This window comes from Podarcis melisellensis (genome assembly GCF_964234715.1).
Source record: "Podarcis melisellensis genome assembly, chromosome: Z".
Classification (NCBI taxonomy): Eukaryota; Metazoa; Chordata; class Lepidosauria; order Squamata; family Lacertidae; genus Podarcis; species Podarcis melisellensis.
This window is the reverse complement of record NC_138547.1, coordinates 18,538,090-18,560,764: the sequence shown is the minus strand read 5'-3', so window position 1 is coordinate 18,560,764 and position 22,675 is coordinate 18,538,090. Positions and strand designations below refer to the sequence as shown.

Genomic DNA, 22,675 nt, shown 5'->3' with positions numbered 1-22,675 from the left:
GTCCGATCAGAAGTGAGGGTGGCAGAGGCGTCTGGTCTCTCTGCTTCTCTTTGCTCTTAAGAAGCGGCCACGGATAGTGACCATCTCAAGGAGACACAGGCCATCAACAGCAGCCTCTCTGAACCAGCTTAGCCCAGTGGTTCCATTGACCAACGCATTGCTTGGATCCCCAAATCGCTTCCAGCGAAAATTTAATAAATTGTTATAAAAAGAAAAGAAAGTTGGTGTATGTTTAAAAGTTTTATTGTAAATTTTCCTTGATTTCATTTTTTAAACTTTTTGTAAACTACTTTTAGGGTTATTTACAGTCGAGAAAAAGTGAGGAGCCAGGAAGTTGGAAGAGATGAATTAAAGTATCTGAAACAACTGCAACAAAGTCTTTTTGTATTTTCCCCCCACTCAAAGGAGAGTGGAGCAATCCAGTCACATCAACGTCCTTCTGCATCTCCGTCGGGAGGCTGGTCTGAGGTTCCTGTCTGCTGAGGGTCCTCCAACAGGATTTCCCAGGCATCTTCACCAGCCACACGCCTAACTTTCTCCCCCCTAGCTGCAAGGATTTCCTCCACGTTCCTGCATTGCAAAACAAACAAAGGTTTTATTAAAAAGGCAGCAGCCCCACCCAGGGCAGAAACTGGCAGTCTGAGTTTGAAGTGGGGCAAAAGTATGCTGAACTGGGGGTATCACCCTCTCATGCCTCCATTCTCTATATGTAAAATGGGAGCAGCGGCAACTGAAAATGTTACCTGTAACAGACTTACATTTATCACGGCAAAATATGCCTTTTTAGCAAAATGGTTGCCAATTTTGAGCCCAGCCCACTTGCATTACATGTGTGCGTGAGGGAGAATCTGTGTTTATACAGTCATAGAAGCACAGAAAAATAAGACTAGGGCAGATAATAATAATAATAATAATAATAATAATAATAATAATAATAATTTATTATTTATACCCCACCCATCTGGCTGGGTTTCCCCAGCCACTCTGAGATAAAACAAAGTTCTTCTTCAGGCATCACATCCACAGTTGTGGAACTCACTCCCACAGGAGGCAAGTGATAGCCAGCAACTTGGGTGGCTTTAAAAGAGGATGAGCCAAATTCATAGGAGGAGAGAGCTATCAATGGCTAATAGTCATGATGGCTCTGCATGATGGAGGCTGCAACGCTTCTTGGATACCAGATGCTGGAAGCCACAGGAGCGGGGTGAGTTATTGAGCTCAAATTCTGTGTACAAGTTTCCCATTATGGACATCTGGTTGGCCATTGTGAAGACAGGAGGCAGAACTATATGGGTCCCCTTTGACCTGATCCAGAAGGTTCTTCTTATGCTTGGGGGGGGGGCAGTGTGAAACAACAACCCATGCACATGTATTCAATAATGTGGATTGTTGGATACAACCATGAATGATTCTAAAACTTAGAGAGTAGATCCCTAACTTAGGTCCATTAATTTCAGTGGGCTTATCCTATGCACGACTGATGTTAAATACACAACCCTCAATTTTTAAATCATTTCCATCTTGAACACTGAGGATGAGAACTCTTTTCTCAACATATTCCATGATGGCCAAGGAAGCTATATCTACAAGAATGTAGGGAAAGGCCTCACAGTGGCCAGCCAGATGTTCTAATGGAAACTCCCCAAAAAGGTTCCCCACTTGTCCTTCTTAGGAACTGGCATGCAGAAGCACACCACCTCTGGTAAAACATAGCCATATATAGATAACAGAATTATGCAGTTAGAAGGGATCCAAAGTGTCATCTAGTCTAGCCCCCTGATATGCAACCCTCTTCCTGTCCATCTCCATTTCTGTGCCATGTTCTTTTAGATTGTAAAGCTATGTGGGTTGATTGTAAGCCTTTTTTTGGCTGAAACATGGGGTGCAAATGCTCCAAAAAAATAAAATCAATATGCACACTTTGGCATACCTGCCTACTATGGGATTTAGTCCCACCCACCACCAATATACAGACCCTCACCCGGGAAGAAAGATCCACTGAAAAGTCATAGAATGGTAGAGTGGGAAGGGACCCCAAGGGACATCTAGTCCAAACCCCTGCCATGGTGCTCACTCACCTTTTCCCAGCCAGGTCCGAGAACCAGCCCAGGTTATCTGCAATGATGTGATGGTTTTGGCAGCCAGGACATTTCACAATCACCACACCGTGGTGATATGCTGCCTTGGAAATGGTTTTGGCTGACCGTGTCCCACACACCTGAAAGGGAACCCCAAAAACGACTTAACCATTGTGGGCAGAAAGCATCCCCCCTCTCCCCTCTGCATACTGCCCTGTCAAACTCACAAACTCCTGCTGAAAGTCTGAAGCTACAGTTGCAAGTCTGTAGACAACACTGAGCTAGATGAACCCCAGTATTTCCTATGGAAGCAGCACACTGCTCCTATTGTCATGAGTTTTAACCTGTAAAGGTAAAGGTCCCCCTGACCATTAGGTCCAGTCGTGACTGAATCTGGGGTTGCGGTGCTCATCTCACTTTATTGGCCGAGGGAGCTGGCGTACAGCTTCCGGGTCATTTGGCCAGCATGACTAAGCCACTTCTAGCAAACCAGAGCAGTGCACAGAAACGCCGTTTACCTTCCCGCCGGAGCAGTACCTATTTATCTACTTGCACTTTGACGTGCTTTCGAACTGCTAGGTTGGCAAGAGGTTTTAACCTGTAGCTTACTGTTATTTTAACTTTCTCAAAGTTTTAAAGTATCGTTATTTTTATTTTATTATTATTGTTTTATCTTTTTCGTAAATCACTTTTATTTTTACAATCAAGCGGTGTATACATTTTATCAAATAAATAAAATTAACATTCCTGCCTTGTTACCCCAGGCTCTCTCTCTTAACTATATGACCCTCTGGGCAGAGAAATCTTTCCCTGCTTTCCTTTCTACTCTTCTCCACCAGAGGACGCCCTCCTAAGGGAGACTTGGACTACTACTCCCATCAGCTTCATCACACAGGACTTGCTTGCTGGGACTGATGGACGTTGTAGTCCAAAGCGAATCTAGGCTGCTTCCTTCGTTTTGGGGAAGGGGCTTCTCTTTCGCTCGCTGCTCCAAGAGCCCCTGCGCCCCTCAGTCCTCTTAATCGGGCCTCATTTTAGATTCCCATCACTATGAAGCGTGGGAAAGAAAGCCCCGGGCAATTTTCCAGGAGCAAAGATGGCCGCCACGCCGTCACCTCCCACACTGCGTTTCCACCCCTCGAAGCAGGTCCCAATTCGGCCTTTTCTCTCGCCTCACCAATCATTTCAAACGTATACGCACACAAACTCACGGACCTTACACGTGTACACGAGCCTGTACCCCGACGCGGCCTTCAAGGCCTGAGTCGCCTCCCCTTCCTGGCGCGCTCCACCGCTCAGGCTGCGCTGCTGGAGAGCCGTGGCGAAAAAAGAGGGCGGCGGTGAAGGGAACGGGGCCGTTCGCCAAAGACCCCGACCGAGCTCCCCCGTTGTTCCGCGCCTGAGGCGCCCCGTGAGAGCGCCAAGGCGCCGCAAAAGTCCTGAACAAGCCGCCGTGGTCCCCATCTAAGCCCCGGGCAGCAAAAAAATAAAATAAAGATCACTAGGCAGCCGCGATCGCCACTTAAACTCCGGGCAGGAAAAGGCGGGAGGGAGTTTCCGGCCTTTTTACCTCAGAGTCAGTCCGTTGATCTACCTATCTCAGTATTGTCTACTCTGACTGGCAGCATCTCTTCAGAGTTTAAGATAAGGGTATTTCCCAGTTTTACTTGGAGATGCTGCCATAGCCTTCCACCCAAAATATAGCATGAGCTTAGTCATCACAGTTCTGTTCTGTTAAGGGCTGTAAAAAAGTAGGTACATAGGGATGGTCTTAGAGTGCGTCATTCCCTTGGCTCAGCATTGCCTGAACTGACTGGCAGGGGCTGAACCTGGGACCTTCACTACTGCTAAGCTGTGGCACTTCATGAAAGAAGAAACCAAGGTTCTAGTCCTCATAGTGAATAAAGGGCTGAATTAAACATCAGCATAAGAAAATGCCTTCTACCTGGTCAGAATCCTGGCCCCTTAATATTGCCCACACTGGTGATGGTGATTTATTAAATGTATATGCTGCCCTATACCTGCAGGTATAGGCAGGAGTATAGGCAGGAGCTGTCCAGGGTTTCAGGCAGAGGATTTATTCCCTGCTCCACCTGGTGATGCTGCTGGGGATTGAACCTGAGGTCCTTCTATGTGCAAAGCAGGTGCTCTCCCACTGAGCTACAACCTCTTTTCTATTAAAAAAAAAATGGTGCATTTGATCACTGTGTAGCTAGATACCGTCCCTTGCCTTGCTACAAAGCAGAAAATATAGAATTGCAGAGTTGGAAGGTACCCCAGCCCATCTAGAGTCCAACCCCATGCAACACTCCAGTTCAGACCCCTTTGTGTGCAAAGATGCTTTTCTCCATGGTTCCCGCAACAAGAGCTCTCTCCCTCCTCTGAATTGGGGTCTCTTTTAAATCTGGGGCTCATATATATGGGTGCTGGTGTGCAGAGTAATGCCAAATCCTATACTTCTTGGTGGTCAAAGGAGCAAGTTGCTCACCATAGGAGCCAACTCCTAGGGGCTGAGGGGTCTGTGGCCTGCCCCCCAAATTTTTTTTGAAGGGGCTGCCCCCCAAGTTGATGGGCATTGCCATTCAAATGATGTTCGTGCAGCACGTCATATGTGCCACCCCCCAAAAAATTATTTTATTCAAGTTGGCACCCCTGTTGCTCACCATGCTGTCTGATTTTGAAATGTGCTTTCTCCTCTGAGCACAGGGATTTCTTCCTTTCTTGGTTTTGGCAGAGTTGCCCCATCAATGGGTGTGGTCATGCTCTGAATATAGGATATCTGTGGGCACAAACAAACCCTTGACCTTTCATCCCATGAAGCTGAACCTTGGAAGATTCAGAGCAGATTTTTAAAATGTGGGATAACCAGCCTCGTATAACCAAATGCTTAAGTTTACTTTGTGCATGAAGGAATTAATGCCATAGAATAAGCTGTCCTGCCAGGCTTAGCAAGGTCACTAGATAGCCCTATCACTTGGTTGTAGCTCTGGAAATGCAGCTTATTCTTTTGGGATGCTAATAAGGACACTGAAGTGGCCAGCTAAGGTCATTATGTTACAAAGAAATTTATATGACAGTTCAGCAGCCTCCTGTATTAAATTCCAACCCTCACCATGCACAGAACCCAAAGAATCAGAAGGGGCCTCAGGGCTTCATCTAGACTGCCCCCTCAAACCCACAGTATCATAGTCGAAGCCACAATCCATATTTATACAGACAATTAGAGTTTAACTGACAGTTTCCAAAGTCAAACAGAAAGAAAATATTATGTTCATTTTATTGTACTTATTTAACAAGACTGATCTGTATATAAATTAAAAAAACAAATTATTCTGAATGGTTTATGTATTGGAAGTTCCTTTACCTATAGGCAAGCTCCATGTACAATATTGATGTTATTAATTTGAACCTTTTGCAATGTAATCCTTCTGCATTGTCCTTCCCAGGGTGACTTTCAAAGAGTGACAATTATCCAAAACAGTGAACTCAGACCAATTGAAGGGCAGCCATGAACCAACAGAACAGCAGGGCTAAAGCAGAAGAATGTGGCAAGCTTAGGCAGGGATCAGATTTAACCATATTTTACTATGATTGCTCCTGCCTTGGGCTATCTCTCCTGAAGGTTGTGATGCCTGCGTGAGCCTTCTGGTGCACAGTCCCTTTTGTGGTGGTGTTGTCAAACAAGTGTAGGCCCAACAATGCTGTCAGATCATCACCATTTTCAGGTGAGTTTCAGGGTTTTTTGGTTTTTTACAAACTGTATTGAAAAATGTTAAAGCAATTACCAAGCAATTACCAAGTTTTCCAGGACAAATGCATGTCCAGATGTTTGTTTTTAAAAATAACCATTTTAAAAATTAATATTTATTAAATTTTAAAGCATGCACAGATGTTGTCTTGAATACAGTAATTCACATGGCATTCAAGCAGACTTGTAAAATCTCTTACATTACAAGTTAAGCTCTCATCTAGAACATTTAGATAATTTCTCCATACTGGCTGCTGTGACTGAAGCAGAAGGGAAATCGCTGTACTGTTGTTAATAAAAGATTTAAATCGAGGCCATACAAACCCATCTTCATTTTTAATTCCTCTTATCACCCTCTGATGGTGAGTTGTGTTCCATAAGTGCTATATTCCACACATCTTGGGCCCAACTTTCTGTGGTGGGGTTTCAATTATGTACCAGCAAATTGAGATGGTGCAAACGAAAGCTGATTTGGAGCTCTTGCAGATCACACCCACTTCCTCCCAAAGACTGAACTTTTTGCTACAAGGAGAATGTAGTGTGCGGAAAATGTGAGATGATCATTCTTGGCTTTAACACAACATCTAACCTCCCCACAAACAAATCAAAGTGAAAGCTCACTAAAGAGCCAGTGTCTAATCTTCCTACAAGTGAATCAGGTTAACAGCTCATAAAAAGTCACCTATAAACGCCCTGTGTCCCTTGGGAACTAGAAACCTTGTTGATGGGGTTGTGTCCAAGACAGGCCCTCCAGGATCCACAATTTCTTTTTCCGCAGAGCACACAGCCTCAGGAGCCTTCGGTGTCTGTGTTGTCACTGCCTGACGTGTTCTCCCAGTCCACAGTGTAGTACTTGCCCTTCTGGGCTCTCCTCAGGGCCCTCTTTCTGCAAAGTTAAGGTCCAAACTGGTTTAAAGTGCGGGGGATGGGGACTTGTTGCGCCTCAGATGTTGCTGAACTACAGTACAGTTCCCATCATCTCTGTGATGGCTGATGGGAGTTGGAACCCAACAAACCCTGAACGGGGTGCTGGTGTCCTAACCCACCTTTGGAGGCAGGAGTGCCCACAGTCCTTCAGTCTAAGGAAGGAGCTGGACTCTCCTTGGTTGGAGGTTTTAAAGCAGAGGTTGGATAGCCATCTGCCAGGGATGCTTTAGTTGCAATTCCTGCATTGCAGGGGGTTAGATTAAATGGTCCTTGGGTCCCTTCCAATTCTACAGTTCTATTATTCCAGAACACCAGGGGAGCTGGGCTGAGGCTGGATCAGGTCACTTGCCCATCTAGTCCAGCATCCTTTCCTCACAGTGGCCAACTGGTGCTTCAATGAGAAGCCTGAAAATAGGATCTAAGTGCAGCAACTTCTGGGATTCCCATGAATTTGGGGGTATTTAGAAACATTACTGTCTCCAACAGTTGAGGTCAGTAACCGTTGTTAGCCTTATTCTCCATGAATTCATAGAAGCATAAAGTTGGAAGGGACCCCAAGGATCATCTAGCCTAAGCCCCTGCAATTATAAATAGAAGTCCATAATTAATCACAACAACCTGATTATTACTAACCATTCCCAGAGGTTGGTGGTCACCTCATCTCATTTCTCACAAATCTCCCTCTGCCAAATAGATTGAGGAAGACCAAAGAATAAGGCTATCCATGGCTAGGAGCCACAATTACTATGCTTTGCCTCCACTGCTAGAGGCAGCAATGCCTCTGAATCCCAGTTGCTGGAAAACACAGGGCAGGGAGAGAGAATGCTCTTGTGAAGACATCTGAAGGTCACCCTGTTTAGGGAAGTTTTTAATGTTTGATGTTTTATCATGTTTTTAATATTCTGTTGGGAGCCACACATGGCATGGGGCATGGGGCAACCCACTCAGATGGGCAGCATACAAATAAAATTATCATCATCATCATCACCATCAAATCCTGCTTGCATGTTTCCTGTTGGGGCATCTGGTCAGCCATTGTGAGGACAGGATACTGGATTAAGTAGCCTGATTCAGCAGTCAGGCTCTTCTCCTTCCTGCACTTTGTAGCAGCAACATGGGTATGGGTCTGCATTAGGCAAGCATATGAGGCATGTGTGCTTTACCTCCGGTAATGCTCAAAACTGTCCTTCATTCGCCGGCGCCCCTTCTCTGCCACATCCCCGTCAAGTGGACTGCTTTCCTGGAAACGCAAAGCAGAATTGGGGCCTGATTAATTTCAGTCATGCTACCCTGCTAATTTGCATGGAAGGCTCCTCCACAGCTAGAGCTGAACTCAAGGTAGGCTACAGTGAGGAGCATCAGGAAAGGTGATCTGTGTTAGATCCGTGCCCAGAATTTGGCATCTGGCAAGCATCTTGGAATCCCTGATGGGTGTGCAGATGGTAAATGCCTGGACCCCTGGAATTTTATATTGCTGTGGAGACTGGACTGGCGTGTAATAGTGTCACTAAGGAAAATTAACAGCAATAATTTAAGACTTTTAAAAAGCTAAAACAGCAATAGTCTTAAAACAGATTAAAACTCACACAGTATATATTGTATGTGTAATTCTGTAAACAGCCTTCTGTGGTATATAAATATATTATATAAATAAAGATATAAAATACCCCTGGGGATGGAAGAAGCTGGATTTTGCTGAATTGCTGCTGGGAGGATTCTGCAGAGAGATAGAGAAGGAGAGAGAAAAGGAAACAGGTTAATTTTATTGATCAACTATTACTTGCTGTTGAGAATTTAAGGTCTAGTGTACCAACGTGCATCCAGGGATTTCTGGTGCAAGATAGGCATATGTAAAGCCATTGCATTGCCCACTTGTGAATATTAAGACCCTGGCTGCTAAACAGACCAGAGACTCATCCAGCCCAGCCTCTTTTGCCCAGTAGGCAACCAGATGCCCACCTCAAGCAAGACAGGAGTGTAGGAACAATGCAGTCATAAGAACAGAAGAAAAGCCTTGCTGGATCAGACCAAAGGGGATTCTTCTAGTCCAGCTTCCTGTTCTCACAGTGGCCAAGCAGATGCCCATTGTGGGAACCCTGCAAGCAGGACCCTAGTGCAAAAGCAATTCTCCCCTCTTGTGGTTTCCAGCACCTGGTATTTAGAAGCATTGCTTTCTGTCTCCATCTGTGGTGGAGATGGCTACAGAAAGAGGTATCCTTGGTTAAAACTGTCTGTTGAGTTGCAAATGCAGGCTGCTGGCACTGTAGGCCCAAATTAGTTTTGCAAGCTCTGGCTGAGAGAAGCATTTCTGGAGTGGGATACCAGAAGCAACCTAAGCAGTAGAGAGCAAGACCAGCAGCCCCTGGAAGAACTTGCCTTTGTTTGCACCTTTCATGTCTTCATCCGGGTTTCCATGGGGAGGAAGCTTCATGCAAGGAAAGGAGAAAGAGAGTTAACATAAGAGCCTGCTGGATCAGGTCACTGGCCCATCTAGCCCAGCACCCTGTTGTCACAGTGGCCAATGAGATGCCAAAAAGAAACCGGCAACTAGGATTTGAGTAGAAGAGCTCTCTCCTCCTGTGGTTTTCAGCCATTGCTATTCAGAAGTATTACTGCCTCCAACCATGAATGGCAAAGCATAGCCATCATGGCTAGTAGCCATCAACAGCCCTCTCCTCCATGAATTTGCGCAATCCTCTTTTAAAGCCGTCCAAATTGGTGGCCATCCCTGCCTCCTGGGGGAGCGAGTTACACAGTTTAACTAAGAAGGACTTTATTTTATCTGTCCTGAATCTTCCAATATTCAGCTTCTTTGGATGTCCCTGTGTTCTCTAAACTAAAAAGTCCCGAATGCTTCAACCTTTCTTGATAGGCAAGTCATTCTATCCCTTGATTATTTTGGTTGTCATTCCGTGAATTGTAGAATTTTCCAATTTTCCAATATCCTTTTCAAGAATGGGAAATAAGAGCCTCTGTTTGCAAATGATCAACACTGTTTATTCTTTACCCATGAAGGAAAACAGAAAACAAAAGCAATCAGAATCAGGCACATTTTCACAGAACTTCAGCACAAGGACCCCCAGCTAATCAGTGACATACATACAAAAAAAAAAATCCCTTGAAGAAGTCCTCTCTACTAATAATCCCATTGCAGCTCAGGACAACATTTATTTTTTTTTGTTAAAATAGGTTAAAATCAGAAAAAGATGTATTCTTCATTCCCTTCATAAGCCTGATGGAATGCAAAGGTTTTCAGCAGGCGTTGGAAAGGCTTTGAAACAGAAGGCATCTGCCCAAACCATTTTGTTGGCCAAATATTTAGGCTTGGTGGGCTGGAGGTTTTCCACCTAAGTCAGTTAAAGGTTATGTGCTAACCGGACCCCTGACCCTGACCCTCAGCCCCAAATGAAGCAGACAAATGACATCAGAACAGCAGAGACACTGAGCCAAGAACGTTGATCACAACTCACTTCTTGGGAGCTCCTGGAGGATTCTTCGAAATCTGAAGTCTGGAATTGCAAGATCATTGTAAAAGGTTAGGAAGTGGGAAGAATTAAATTACACACGTGTGCACATTTCCAGAGAAAGTACAGCATGAACAAGTGTGACGCGTCCCATTTGGCTGCCATACCACCATGACCACTGCAACGCCACTCACTTCTGCCAGCACTGCCACTGCACTACCCACTGCACTGTCTAGTGGCATAGACACTGATTTCTGTCAAATTCTCATGACAACGCTCGCACTCCATGAGATCTCACTGGAAATTGCCAATGCCAATGCTAGCACTGCTTCTCCTCCAGCGATGAAGGCAGAGGAGGCAGTTGAGCAGGTGGGGTATCTATGGAACACCACCTTGCTGCCTGAGGTACCTGTTTCACTCTGCTTCATGCGTGGGCCAGACCTAAGCATGAGGTTGCAGCCTTGGTGAGGGGTTAGTAGACAGGGAAGGAAGAAAGGGGCACCGAGGCAGAATCTGAGTACCCCTCTCTCAATGGCTGCAGGCTGTGCCATTGGAACTCTCTGTGCAGTCCTCAAGGGCCACATAGGGCACACTGGCCTCCACAGTCATTTACAGACTTATTGCTAAGACCATGTTCATGGAAGACAATCTTCAAGGAAGATTGCCAAGGAAGAAAGAAGAAGATTGCAGCAGTCAATTCCCCAACAATCCAGGTTACTGAGACATGAAGAGCAGGAGAGGATGCAGCCAGCGCATCAGAGGAATGTGAGAAATTGCACTCCAGGGCCTAATTCAATGAATAGTTACTCTGAAGTATGGTACATTTTCAAGCATTCTTAGGGTTTGGAGTAGTGGTTCACGTGTCAGGCTGGAAGCAGAAAGACATGGGTGCAACAGCAGCACATCCACTGGCACTTCCAAGCAACTGGCACTTAGAGGCATTCTGCCTCCAACAGTGGAAGTAGAGCACAGCTATCATGGCCAGCAACCATTGTTCTCCATTAATTTGTGTAGATCCCTTTTAATGACATCCACATGAACAGCCTGCTGGATCAGACCAAAGGCTCATGTGGTCCAGCATCTTGTTCTCACAGTAGCCAGCCAGATGCCTATTATGTGAAGCCCACAAGTGGGGTTGAACTAGATAACTCTTGGGGTCCCTTCCAATTCTACAATTCCATGATTCTAGGACCTGAGCACAACAACAACACTCTACCCACTTGAGACACCCAACAGTTAGAGGAAGAACATAATAAACGCCTGGGTGCTGAATCAGATGAAAGGGGGCCCATCTAGTCCAGCATATTGTTCAAACAGCGGCCAACCAGGTACCTATTGTGGCAAAGCCGCAAGAAGGACCCAAGTGTTACAGTAACCCTTCTTGCCTGCAATTCCCAGCAACTGGTACTTGGAGGCAGACTGCCCATGGGCAAGGAGGTTCTGCTCTCTCGAGATACAGTACCTCCTTAAGAAAAGCCTGTTGGATCAGGCCAGTGGGAGTACCTATTCCAACATCCTGTCTTCACAGTAGCCAACCAGTTGCCCATTATGGGAAAACTGCAAGCAGGATTTGAGCACAAGAACCCTTTCTCCTCCACCTGCGGTTTCTAGCAACTGGTATATTCAGAAGCATTTCTGCCTCCTCTTAACATGGTGGAAGGGAACAGGCCAACCAGAGGCAGCACCTGGAAGAGTTAGCCTACCAGTGCCGAAGGGTCGAGGTGCAACCTCTTCAACTTGGCTTCAGTGCTGAGCAGCTGCCCCTCTTTCTGGAAGAGCTGCAGCTGCAGCTCATCGCATCTCTCGCCCAGCTCCCGAATCTGCTTCCGGTAGAGATCCTTGTCCATCAGGCTCTTGGAGAACTGCTTGTGGAATCCCTCTTGATTCAGGAGGGCCTAGCAAGGTGTGGGTGGGTGGGGAGAAGATTATGATTATAATTTTTTTATTATTGTTATGAGTTAGGAATGTGACTGCTCTGAACTCTCTCCATCTAAACCCAGGTTGTGTGTGTGTGTGTGTGTGTGTGTGTATCATAAAAACACCACAGTCTCCACTGTGCCTCACTGGCCAAAAGGAAAAACAGACCCTGGTAAATGCACCTGGAACCCCTGGAATCTCATACCACTCAGAGATTGGGGTGGCATGAAACATTATTATTACGCCCTTCCTCAAAAAGGAGACCAGTTGAGTGAAAAACACAGTAAAATATTCTTTCATTAATTTTTATTAACATTATTTTAATTGATTACCTGTCCTTACGCCTAAGGTCCCAAGGTGGGTTACAACAATCCAAAATACATCAAAAACAATGTTCAAAGACTTACAATTACTATTGTTCATTTGCTATTGTTCATTTGGGGGCAGAATACCAGTTGCTGGAAGCCACAGGAGGGGAGAAGGCTTTGTGCTCAGGTCCTACTTCTACGGTTCCCTTTGGGGCATCTGGCTGGCACTGTGAGGACAGGAGGGTGAGATAGGTGGGCCCCTTGGGCCTGATCTAGCAGGCTCTGCTTACGTTCTTATGGAACCTCCAGGCCCAGAGGCAGTGTATATTGATTCCTAGCTCCTTACGTGTATTTGGCCATTTTTTGAGTGGGGAGGTGCAAGGGGACATTGCCCTGGCAGCCCCTACCTGATCTCTTTCAGAAGCCACCTCCTCCATCTGCTTCAGGATGACCTCAATACGGTCCTGGTATATCTGGGCATCGTTTTGCAGGGATGCACATTTCAGCTCCAGCATCTCCTTCTCTCCCACAAGCTGCCAACACAAGCACAGAAGGCATTGGAAGGCCAGCAATAGAGATTTCTCCTGTGCCACAGAGGTTGGATGGCAACCTGTCTTGGAGTCTTCTGTTGGAATCCCTGCATTGCAAAGGGTAGGACTAGATGACCCTTTGAAGTCCCTCTCAACTCTACAACTTTATGAATTTGCACACACACACACCAGAATAATATGTGGATTGCGACATTAAATATCAATTGCCATTTGCACTTCCCCATATTCTGGAGCATTATTGGGGGGGGGGGGAATGTACCAGAATGTGTTTTGAAATGCATGTTTCAGGATAAAATCTGTCCATATATGTATTTAAATGCTGTTATTTATATGATGGAAATTGGTAAGAAAATATATTAATTATATTTAATCCTCTTTCACCCCACATGTGTGGGTTAACATCAAAGGGAATTGGATGCAAGCCCATATTCCAAAGCATGGAGCAAGCATAGACTTTCTGACAGGAGAAAGCCCCCTAGCAGAATTTAATTCTCAGGCAGATTAGTGAAGCATAGGAATGGACTATTAAACCTCATTTATACAGTTCAGCTGCATGAAGCAGCTGACCCCCTTTTATCCCTCCTGCAATGAAATAAATGCTTTACTTACTTATCTGAGGACACAGCCATGCATTATCCTATGCAACAACAATAAGAAATGCATGTAAAAATATTTTTGGGTAGAAACACAGCAAGATAGCTTCTGACACATGTCTGAAGCTGCTACATTAAAGATGGAGTTCATGCAAATGTGGAACAGGTATTATGTGGCACCTGTAGTAACAAATCATGTGCTTCCTCATTCCTCTCCACACACATATACCCCACACCCCCAGAAAGGGGCCCTCAGCCAGCCACCTACTTTATCCCACTTGTCCTCTGTCCGCCGCAGCATCTGGCGCAGGTCATAGATGGTGTTGACCAGCTTCTGGTGTTCCCTCAGCATCTGTGTCCGCTCTGCCTGCAGGGCCTGAATGGAGATGTCCTCCTCCTCAGAACCACCTGTCTTGGTGACCTTGGAGCATAAAGAGAAAAATACGTGTGAGGCCCATCTTTCTCAGTAACAGAGTATTTGCCTGGCATGGAGAAGATGCCTAGATAGACTATGTGTGTGGCAGCTTTCTATATTTCTAATTCAGCCCTTTATTCTGAATTGTGAGGACTAGAAACTTATTTTTTTTAAGGGAAGGACTGTAGCTCAGTGGAAGAGCATCTGCCTTGCATGCAGATTGTCGCAGGCTCAATACCCAGTGACTTCCCTAAGCAGAGCTTGGAATATTCCTTACCCGAAACCCTGAAAAACTGCTGCCAGTCAATTTCCACAAATGTTCTGATGTAATATAAGGCAGCACCCCATATTCCTGTTCAAGTCAGCCCTTTATTATGAACCATGAGGACTGGAATCGTATCTCCCTGGCTGGAACCCTGGGGAGCCCCTGCTGTCAGTCAGTGTCAACAATACTGAGCTAGATGGTCCAAAGGCACCATCAGAATAAGGCAGTTTCCTCCAAGTTGACTGCACCCTTTCCTGACCCTGTCTTGGTAACCTAGGGGTGTGGGCAAACTGACTGCTGCAACTAGTTCTAGGTGGGGCTACCCTTGAAGACTAGAGAAAGTTTTACCTCCCTTGTTAGAGGAGTGAATGCCTCTGAATAACAGTTCCTGGGGATCCCATGTGGGGAGAGCAGTGCTGCTCTGCTCAGGTCCTGCTTGTAGGCTTCCATTGAGGTACTTTGGTGGCCACCTTCAAGACAGGATTGCTGGGCTATGATGGCCTGGTCCAGCTGCTAGGTTCTTCTTAAGGTGGCCTCTTTTGATAGCAGAACCTTCATGCTCAGGAACACTCTACCTCTGAATACTGGATGATAGGGAACAACAGCCAGAAAATTGCTGTTTCACTCAGGTCCTGCTTGGGGGCTTCCCATTGGGGCATCAGGATGGCCCCTGTGAGGACTGGATGCTGGGCTGGATGGGCGTCATTGGCCTGATCTGGTAGGGCTCTGCTTATGTTATTATAGAACCTCCAGATTCCCAGGTTCTCGGGGACATTTGGCCACTGTGACAGCAGGACGATGGGCTATGATGGGCCCTCTTTGATCTGATCTAGCTGCCGCTGGGCTCTCCCTCCCTTTTCAAATGTCATTTTCATTCATTCATTCATTTACCTACCTGGCGCTGTGCCTACCTGCAAGGTGCTCTCCAGCTCCTTGTTCTTAGCCAGGAGCAGTTCCTTCTCCCGCTGTATCTCCCACACCACCTCGTGGCTGGGACGCTGTTCAATGGCGTGCTTGAGCTTGAGGGTGTGCTTCCTCTCCAGGCGGCAGTCATCCTCTGCTTTCATCAGGCTGTGCCTCAGACAGTCAATCTGAGCAGAGGGAAGCAAAGCCCATGGAAGCAAAGACGAAAAGGAATAATAGAATTGTGGGGCTGGAATGGACCACCAAGAGTCATCTAGTCCAGCCTCCTGCCATACAGAAATCCTGGCTAAAGAATCCCGGACAGATGGTGTAATTGAGATGTTTTGGGAGTGGAATGAAACCTTGGATACAGAGATGTAAAGACATCCTTAGCTGGCAGTGATAGAGCTGAGAGAGAAATGACTCTTGTGTACAACTTGGAGTAAATTCTGAGGGAAAAGCTATCAAACCTCTGGGGTTTTTTTTATTGGGAAAAGAATGGAAGGGTCCTTTTAAAATCATTATGTAAAACCCCAGCAAATATAACAGGAAATGAGAACGGAAGGTATGATACTGGGTACGAATTAATAAATACATAGCAAGGGAAAAACTAAGGAATGCTATTTTAATATATTAACACAACAGAGAGACTCTTGTGTGAACAAAGATGGAAAGACTTATTGTTTAATATGGAAGAACTGTTATTGAGGTTATCTGAGACAAGGTTGATATGTTTGAGTAGAGAAAAACCATTGACACTTATTAACAACAAAAATTAGAGAGCATCTTTTGGACTTTGTGTAAAAATGAAAATGAATTAATTTGAGACATTTCAGTCAGAAGATTGGGAAAATATTGCAAAACAGAAAGTAGATCAGTTGGATGTCATTCTAGAGTGAATTTTTGAATAAATTATTTTACATAACTGACAGAAAATTGGAAGTCCTTTTTAGTTTTCTTCTTCTTTTCTTTCTTTCTTTCTTTCTTTCCTTTTTTCTATTTTTTGGTTTTCCTTTGGTGTCCTCTGCTTTGAGGCATTTTGGGGGTCCAAAGATTGCACACACATGTAGGAAATGGATGGTGAGAGGTAGGGAAGGGAAGGCCTCCCAGAATAAGAGACTGGGAGCAGAAAGGAAAGCTCCCAGGTGAGTGCTGGGAGGTTTCACCACTTTCTGTTTGAGGCAAGGGTTAAGAACTACTTTTGAAAGAGGACCCTGTGCTTCATTTTCTCTCTTTTTTTGTTTTTATTTCATTTTATCTTTTTTATTATGAAAAATCTTTAATAAAATCTTATTTTGGAAAAAGCATGAATCCTGAGCAGATGGCCATCCGATCTCTGTTTTAAAACTTCCCATCAAAGGCGAGTCGGCCACCTTTTGAGGTCACAGAATCATAGAACTGTCAAATCAGGAGGGACTCCTAAGAGTCACGTAGCCTGGAAGAATCCCTGCAGATGCCCATTGATGCATTTCTTCTCTATCACCCTGAGCCACGTTTCAAGAACCAATCCTTTACTCCCTGTTCTGCTTTAATTACTCCACCCTACTCCCACTCCTCAGCTGCCACAGATCGTAAGATGGTTACCAACCTCCAGTTGCAGGTCCCGGTTCTTCATGAGTGCCACATTCTTCTCCTCACTCTGCCGAGCATAGCGCATGGCCAGCTCGTAGTTCTCATCCTTGCAGCACTTGAGCTCCCGGCTCAGGCTGTCACGCTCCTCCTTCATCTTGTGGGCCCGCTCCTGATGCTTGCGCAGGACGCTGTCCCGCACCCTCATCTCCCTGATGACATCCTCCTTGGCCCGGAGCAGGACACCCGTCTCCTGGAGCTTCCGCCGCTCCTCGCGCACAACATTCTGGAGCTTGGAGATCTCGCTCATCAGCAGCTCTGTCAGGCTGGACTCCCCAGCCGTGTCTGTGGGGAGGAAATAGAATTGTAGAGTTGGAAAAGGCAGTCAAGGGCCATCTAGCCTAGCCCAACCCTCTGCAAATCATGAATAGCATTCAATCAACCCCATACTCTCAGCATATCATTTTGGGGTTGCCAGGATCAGCATCTCTCACCTATTAGGGGTCATGGATAGGCGAGGGAAGGGTGTTTAAACCCACCAGCAAAATTTACTATACTCACCTATAATCATTGAGAAAACCCGGGTAGGCTCGTTGCCTGTGATTTTCTTGTAGAGCTGAGGATAGTAGAGCTCCAGGCTTTCAAGAAAGGCAACAAACCCCTTCTGACCTGTCCGCTGAAGAATATCAAGGAGTACCCCTGAAAAAAACATGGAAGAAAAGGGTATTTAGCCTAAGGTGTCAGAAACTAGGTTGGAGGATGTGTGGGAGATAAGCAGTCAATTCTAACAATGCCTATTCTAGCTGGTTCACATGTGAATGAGTTAAGACCATGGGGCTATATTGGTAATAGGCAGACTCAGACCATAGAAATGTAATTGGTACATTTTCCCTCCTCTCTTGGGAGAGAAGAAGCAAAAGGTATTTGCTGCTCCTTCTCACACACACCCCGCCCCTTCAACCAGCCATAAAGGGGTATGTACCTCTACTTGCTCCATCATCTGGCACATGCCTGATGCTGTTTCTACTGTAAACACAGGTATTTTACCTGACATGTACTTTTAATGCTGTCGCTACTAACAGCAAATGCTTAACAGCAAATAAACTATATGTTTTAGGCTTACTTTTCAATCTGTAACCTGTTTCTTTGATAAACAGGGTAACAAAGGGGGAGATCAGCCTAATGACTAATTCCTATGCTTTCAATTAAACTGCCTAAAATGAGATTTAAACAGCTCTGCCCTGCACTTTTAAACGTAAGCAGTAAACTGACCCCTTTGTCTGTTAATCCACACATGCGGGGGATAGAATATAGTTAAGTATATTCCCTCACCTACCTAATAAAATAAATCAGGATTGCTGTATCTCAGAACCCAAAATTTATTTCCTGACCCTGGCCTGGTTTACTCATTTATTTAATTCATAAAATTAATACAGCACTTGATTGTAAAAACAATCAGACCTCAAAACAGTTTTCAAAAAGATAAAACAAGAAAATCAATAAAAATGTAAAACACCCAAAAATATACTAAAATGGATTAAAAATTACACCCACTTTCTAAACATCTAGACCGACTTGTCTAAAAAAATGTTTTTAGCAAAAACTGAAATGAGTACAAAAAGGTGCCTGCCTGGTATCAATAGGCAGGGAGTTCCAAAGTGCAGGTGCTGCTACAGTAAATGACTGAGTTCTTACAAATGTGGAACAGGTATTTTGTGGCGCCTGTGGTAGTGCTAATTCTGCTGATCTGAGTAGTCAAGTGGGCACATGTGGGGTAAGGTGATCTTGAAGGTAAACTAGTCCCAAGTGGAGTAAGCCTAGTCAGATCATGGGACGAGGGGCAGATCTACACCATACCATTAAAGCAAATGGCTTTCCCCAAAGAATCCAGGAAACAGTAGTCTAATGGCACTGAAAATAGCATCTCTGTTTAAGGGGGAAACTACTGTGATATTTTTTTGTGGGACGCTATGTGCAAGCCTAGTGGTGAGTGAGCTATTGAAAATTTACCTGCTTTCCTTTTCCTGATCACAAGGCTGGGGTCGTTAAGGATCTGTTCCTCATCATCGTGGTTGATGACTTTGCACTGGCGGAGGTAAGGGGTTATCCTGGACGGGTCGACCACTGAAATCAGCTTTACACGGTAGTTCTCCAGGTTATTCCAGCAGCTTTCATTGTCATCATCTGGCTCAGACATGGCAGAGGGGAAAATAAGGAGTGCCTTCCGCTCTTCAAAAAGTGCTGGAGATGTGCCCTGGAAGGTCAGCGAAATAAGGTTTCCATTCTGTACTTGTCACAAACGGTTCCATTTCTGTTCTGCTGCAATTCAGCTTCTGCTAAATCTACATGTAGTTTTTCACTATTTATTATGGCCAAAACTAACATATTGTTATACGCCACCCCAATTTCTGAGCAGCGTTGAGACTCCAAAGGTTCCATGCACTCACCCAGGGTTCAGTTTTGTTGGAATGAAGGTAAGCAGAGACCAGAGGTGCCAAATTCCATTTGGGGGTCGATTAGTCACAGTTTTGGAGCAAGCACGGAGCAAGCAGTGTCTCCAGCTTCCAATCTGCTTCCAGCTCAGTCCATACACACCTCTCTGGCTCTTGTTCTCCTGTCTAGCAGCTATAGTAATATTTAGTATGTTTGTGGGTTTTATGCCAGTGTCACTTGAGTAGGTTCTCTATTTATTTTATATGTATAATGTCTCACATCAAATGTAAAAAAGGACTATATGACTTGAAAAAAGACAATGCACATTTTTGTGAACCATGAAAATCTTTAATAAAATTATTATTATTATTATTATTATTATTATTATTATTATTATTATTATTATTATTATTTAAAAGCAAAACAAACACACAACTCCTAAAACAGAGAGAGGGCTTCCCTCTGCAGAGTGGGACACCCTCAGCCTGGCCCTTTTCTGCTTCAGCTTCCTTACCTACAGATCAGGAACAACCACAAGATGTGTCACCCAGACCCTGGTTTACATCTGCGTGTTTGGAGAAAACAGCAGACAGAGAAAGAGCAAGCAGGAAACTTCTCCTAATTGCTTCTGAGCTCAAAGGTGGCCTTATGACACAAAGGACATCTTTCTCCCTCTCCTGACTCAGTATTTCTAAATCTGGCAATTTTAGCTTTTCCCACTTTCAGGTGTTTTCCTGACTTCCATTCTTCACATTTCCAGTTTGTTATATTTTAAGTTTATGTGAGAATTCACCAGCATTTTAGTGCTGGAAGATTCAGGGGAGAAGAAAGGAAGGACTTCTTCACCCAGAGCATAAACTCTGGAACTCACTTGAAGGGCTTTAAAATAGAATTGAACAAATTCATGGAGGATGAGAAGGTTATCAAAGAACTACAAAATTGCAGAGTTGGAAGGACCTGAGGGTCATCTAGTCCAAACCCGCGCTGATAGCTACTAGCCAAAATGACTAAGCTCTGCCTCCACTGTCAGAGGCAGAAATGTCTCTGAATACCAGTTGCTGGAAGCTACAGGAGGGGAGAGTTGTTCTTGTGCCCAGGTCCTGCTTGCCGGTTTCATTTTGGAGCATCTGGTTGGCCACCGTAAAGGCAGGATGTTAGGCTACATAGGCCATTGGCCTGATCCAGCAGGCTCTTCCTATGTTCTTAGTGCAACTTTCTCTTAATATGCACATGCTTTGCAGGCAATTTGGCCTACCACACAAACATATTTGCAAAGCAATTTCCCCAAATATGACACATTTCTGTGTATCATTCAGTTTTCATGGACGCTTATATGCATTTTTATGCACATTTTATCTTGAGCTCTACCTTTTCGTATCTATTACTTGTCTGGTGAGGGATGCAGGTGGTGCTGTGGGTAAAACCTCAGTGCCTAGGACTTGCCGATCGTATGGTCGGCAGTTCGAATCCCTGCGGCGGGGTGAGCTCCCGCCGTTCGGTCCCAGCTCCTGCCCACCTAGCAGTTTGAAAGCACCCCTAAGTGCAAGTAGATAAATAGGTACCACTTTATAGCGGGAAGGTAAATGGTGTTTCCGTGCGCTGCGCTGATGCTGGCTTGCCAGAGCAGCTTCGTCACACTGGCCACGTGACCCGGAAGTGTCTTCGGACAGCGCTGGCTCCCGGCCTCTTAAGCGAGATAAGCACGCAACCCCAGAGTCGGTCACGACTGGCCTGTACGGGCAGGGGTACCTTTACCTGTCTGGTGAACTGCATTTCACACTTCAGAGAAGTGCTTTTTTGGGGTATTGTTTCAGAATCAAATCCCCCATCCTCAAACCCCTACTCAGAATTCCCCACTACCCACCCCTTTCCATTATTACCTGAGCATTCCTAGGGTGAAATCTATTAAACTGTTCCATAAGGGAAAAAGCAAACAGAGATCACTTTTAGAGTTTGGTATCCCTGCTATGGTGATGAATGTAGAGGAGGATTCTTCTATTTTTTATTGTCATATTTAATGCCTATTGATGCAACATAAGAAGCTGCCTTATACTGAATCATACTCTCTAGGTTTTTCAGGCGGAGGAGTCTTTCCCAGGCTGACCTGGATTGACCCTAGGACTTTCTGCATGAAAAGCAGGTGTTCTGCCAGTGAGCTGTGGCTGCTTCTTTTAACACACAGTAAAGTATTAGTCCTCATGGTTCTGAACAAAAGGCTAAATTAAATAGGAACATAGAAAGCTGCCTTACACAGACTGAATTGGTTCATCTATTTTAGTCCATCTGCACTGACTGGCATGCGTCTCTTGTTCTACATGCAAAACAGGTGCTTTCCCACCTGAGCTGCACTCTTTCCCCTAAAACCAACTTAAGATTCTAGTCCTCAGTTTTGAATAAAACAGAAATATAGGAAGCTACCTTATTCAGAATTAGGCTCAGCCAGCTCTGTGCTTTCGACACTGGCTGGCAGCAGCTTTCCATGGTTTCAATTAAGGAGTGTTTCCCAGCCCTACATTAAGATCCCATTGGGACTTTCTGCATGCAAAGCCAGTGCTTCACCACTGAGCTACAGCCTCTCTCCCTTCCAAATGCCCTGCCAGCAACCCGAAGCCAAATTCAAAATACTACTCAAAAAAACAACACAGTGCATACCCTCCAACATTTCTCTGATGAAAATAGGCACGTATTATTATTATTATTATTATTATTATTATTATTATTATTACTACTACTACTACTATTATTACTATTATTATTCATACCCCACCCATCTGACTGGATTGTCCCAGCCACTCTGGGTGGCTTTCAACATATATAAAAACATAATGAAACAGTAAACATTTAAAAACTTCCCAATACAGGACTGCCTTCAGATGCAGAAGGCTCCAATTTCAATCCCCAGCAGCATCTCCAAGTAGGGCTGGGAATGTGTCCTGCCTGAGACCCTGGAGAGCCACTGCTGATCAGTGTAGACAACAAAGGTCTGACACAGTACAAGGCAGCTTCCTATGTTCTTATATTCCCACACACCTGTCCTAATAGAAATCACAGGAAGCCTTTGGCTACTAGCCATCTCCTCTCCTTTCCCCAGGCCACCTCCACTCCAAAAAGATGTGTGAGAGAGGTTGTGGTTCCCCTCTTCCCTTTTCCCATGCTCAAAGCAATGAACTTCCACTCACCTCCTGAACAGAGGCTCCCCCAAGACTTGGGGAGTGGCCCAGCAGCCCCTCTGCCACGCTGAGTCTCTGTCTTGGGTAAAGGAAAAAAGGCCAGCTGGCAAGCAAGGCAGGGCACAAAAGGGGAACTGGCCAAGGCAGCGAGAAACAGAACACACACACCCCCACGCCCTGGGGAAGAGGAAGTTGCAGGCCAGGACAGTGCGGGAATCAGAATTGCATTTCCGTGCTATCTGGAGACAAACCCGTGGCCTGGTGAGTTTCCAGTGTTTGTCTTGCATGTCTGTCAAAAGCTGTTGCAATGCAGGGGTTGGACTAAATGTCCCTC

At 45.2% G+C, this 22,675-nt stretch overlaps 2 protein-coding genes across 3 annotated transcripts; both read right to left on the bottom strand.

The window, feature by feature from the left end:
* Window positions 1-227: 227 nt before the first annotated feature.
* Window positions 228-3,812, bottom strand: DNLZ (DNL-type zinc finger). The gene is made up of 3 exons (XM_081897985.1): window positions 3,294-3,812; window positions 2,079-2,218; window positions 228-570 (listed from the first exon to the last, which is right to left on the bottom strand). The coding sequence occupies exons 1-3, from the start codon at window positions 3,540-3,542 to the stop codon at window positions 429-431; spliced, it is 531 nt and encodes a 176-aa protein (XP_081754111.1). The 5' UTR covers window positions 3,543-3,812; the 3' UTR covers window positions 228-428.
* A 1,526-nt stretch (window positions 3,813-5,338) lies between these two features.
* Window positions 5,339-22,429, bottom strand: CARD9 (caspase recruitment domain family member 9). Of its 2 annotated transcripts, XM_081897885.1 has the most exons (13): window positions 22,351-22,429; window positions 18,749-18,992; window positions 17,300-17,437; window positions 16,758-17,083; window positions 15,178-15,357; window positions 13,855-14,007; window positions 12,850-12,975; window positions 11,921-12,112; window positions 10,224-10,262; window positions 8,905-9,178; window positions 8,421-8,470; window positions 7,917-7,993; window positions 5,339-6,712 (listed from the first exon to the last, which is right to left on the bottom strand). In XM_081897885.1, the coding sequence occupies exons 2-10, from the start codon at window positions 18,933-18,935 to the stop codon at window positions 9,086-9,088; spliced, it is 1,434 nt and encodes a 477-aa protein (XP_081754011.1). In that variant the 5' UTR covers window positions 18,936-18,992; window positions 22,351-22,429; the 3' UTR covers window positions 5,339-6,712; window positions 7,917-7,993; window positions 8,421-8,470; window positions 8,905-9,085. The 2 variants fall into 2 exon arrangements, with proteins under 2 accessions (XP_081754011.1, XP_081754012.1); XM_081897886.1 differs by lacking the exons at window positions 5,339-6,712; window positions 7,917-7,993; window positions 8,421-8,470; ... (2 more) ...; window positions 11,921-12,112; window positions 22,351-22,429 and adding an exon at window positions 12,179-12,669 and having other exon boundaries at window positions 18,749-19,491.
* Between the last annotated feature and the right edge of the window lie 246 nt (window positions 22,430-22,675).

What these genes read in the sequence shown, in the direction of transcription:
- DNLZ (XM_081897985.1), bottom strand. Translation starts at nt 3,542, where the DNA reads ATGGGGACCACGGCGGCTTGTTCAGGACTTTTGCGGCGCCTTGGCGCT. An exon ending in GGCTCGTGTACACGTGTAAG is followed by an intron (nt 2,219 to 3,293) that starts GTCCGTGAGTTT and finishes GTTCCCTTTCAG; the next exon opens with GTGTGTGGGACACGGTCAGC. An exon ending in TCGGACCTGGCTGGGAAAAG is followed by an intron (nt 571 to 2,078) that starts GTGAGTGAGCAC and finishes TTTGCAATGCAG; the next exon opens with GAACGTGGAGGAAATCCTTG.
- CARD9 (XM_081897885.1), bottom strand. Translation starts at nt 18,935, where the DNA reads ATGTCTGAGCCAGATGATGACAATGAAAGCTGCTGGAATAACCTGGAG. An exon ending in ACCGGGACCTGCAACTGGAG is followed by an intron (nt 15,358 to 16,757) that starts GTTGGTAACCAT and finishes CCCTCTGCTCAG; the next exon opens with ATTGACTGTCTGAGGCACAG. An exon ending in ACCTCGACCCTTCGGCACTG is followed by an intron (nt 10,263 to 11,920) that starts GTAGGCTAACTC and finishes TTGCAATTCCAG; the next exon opens with ACTTCAGATTTCGAAGAATC.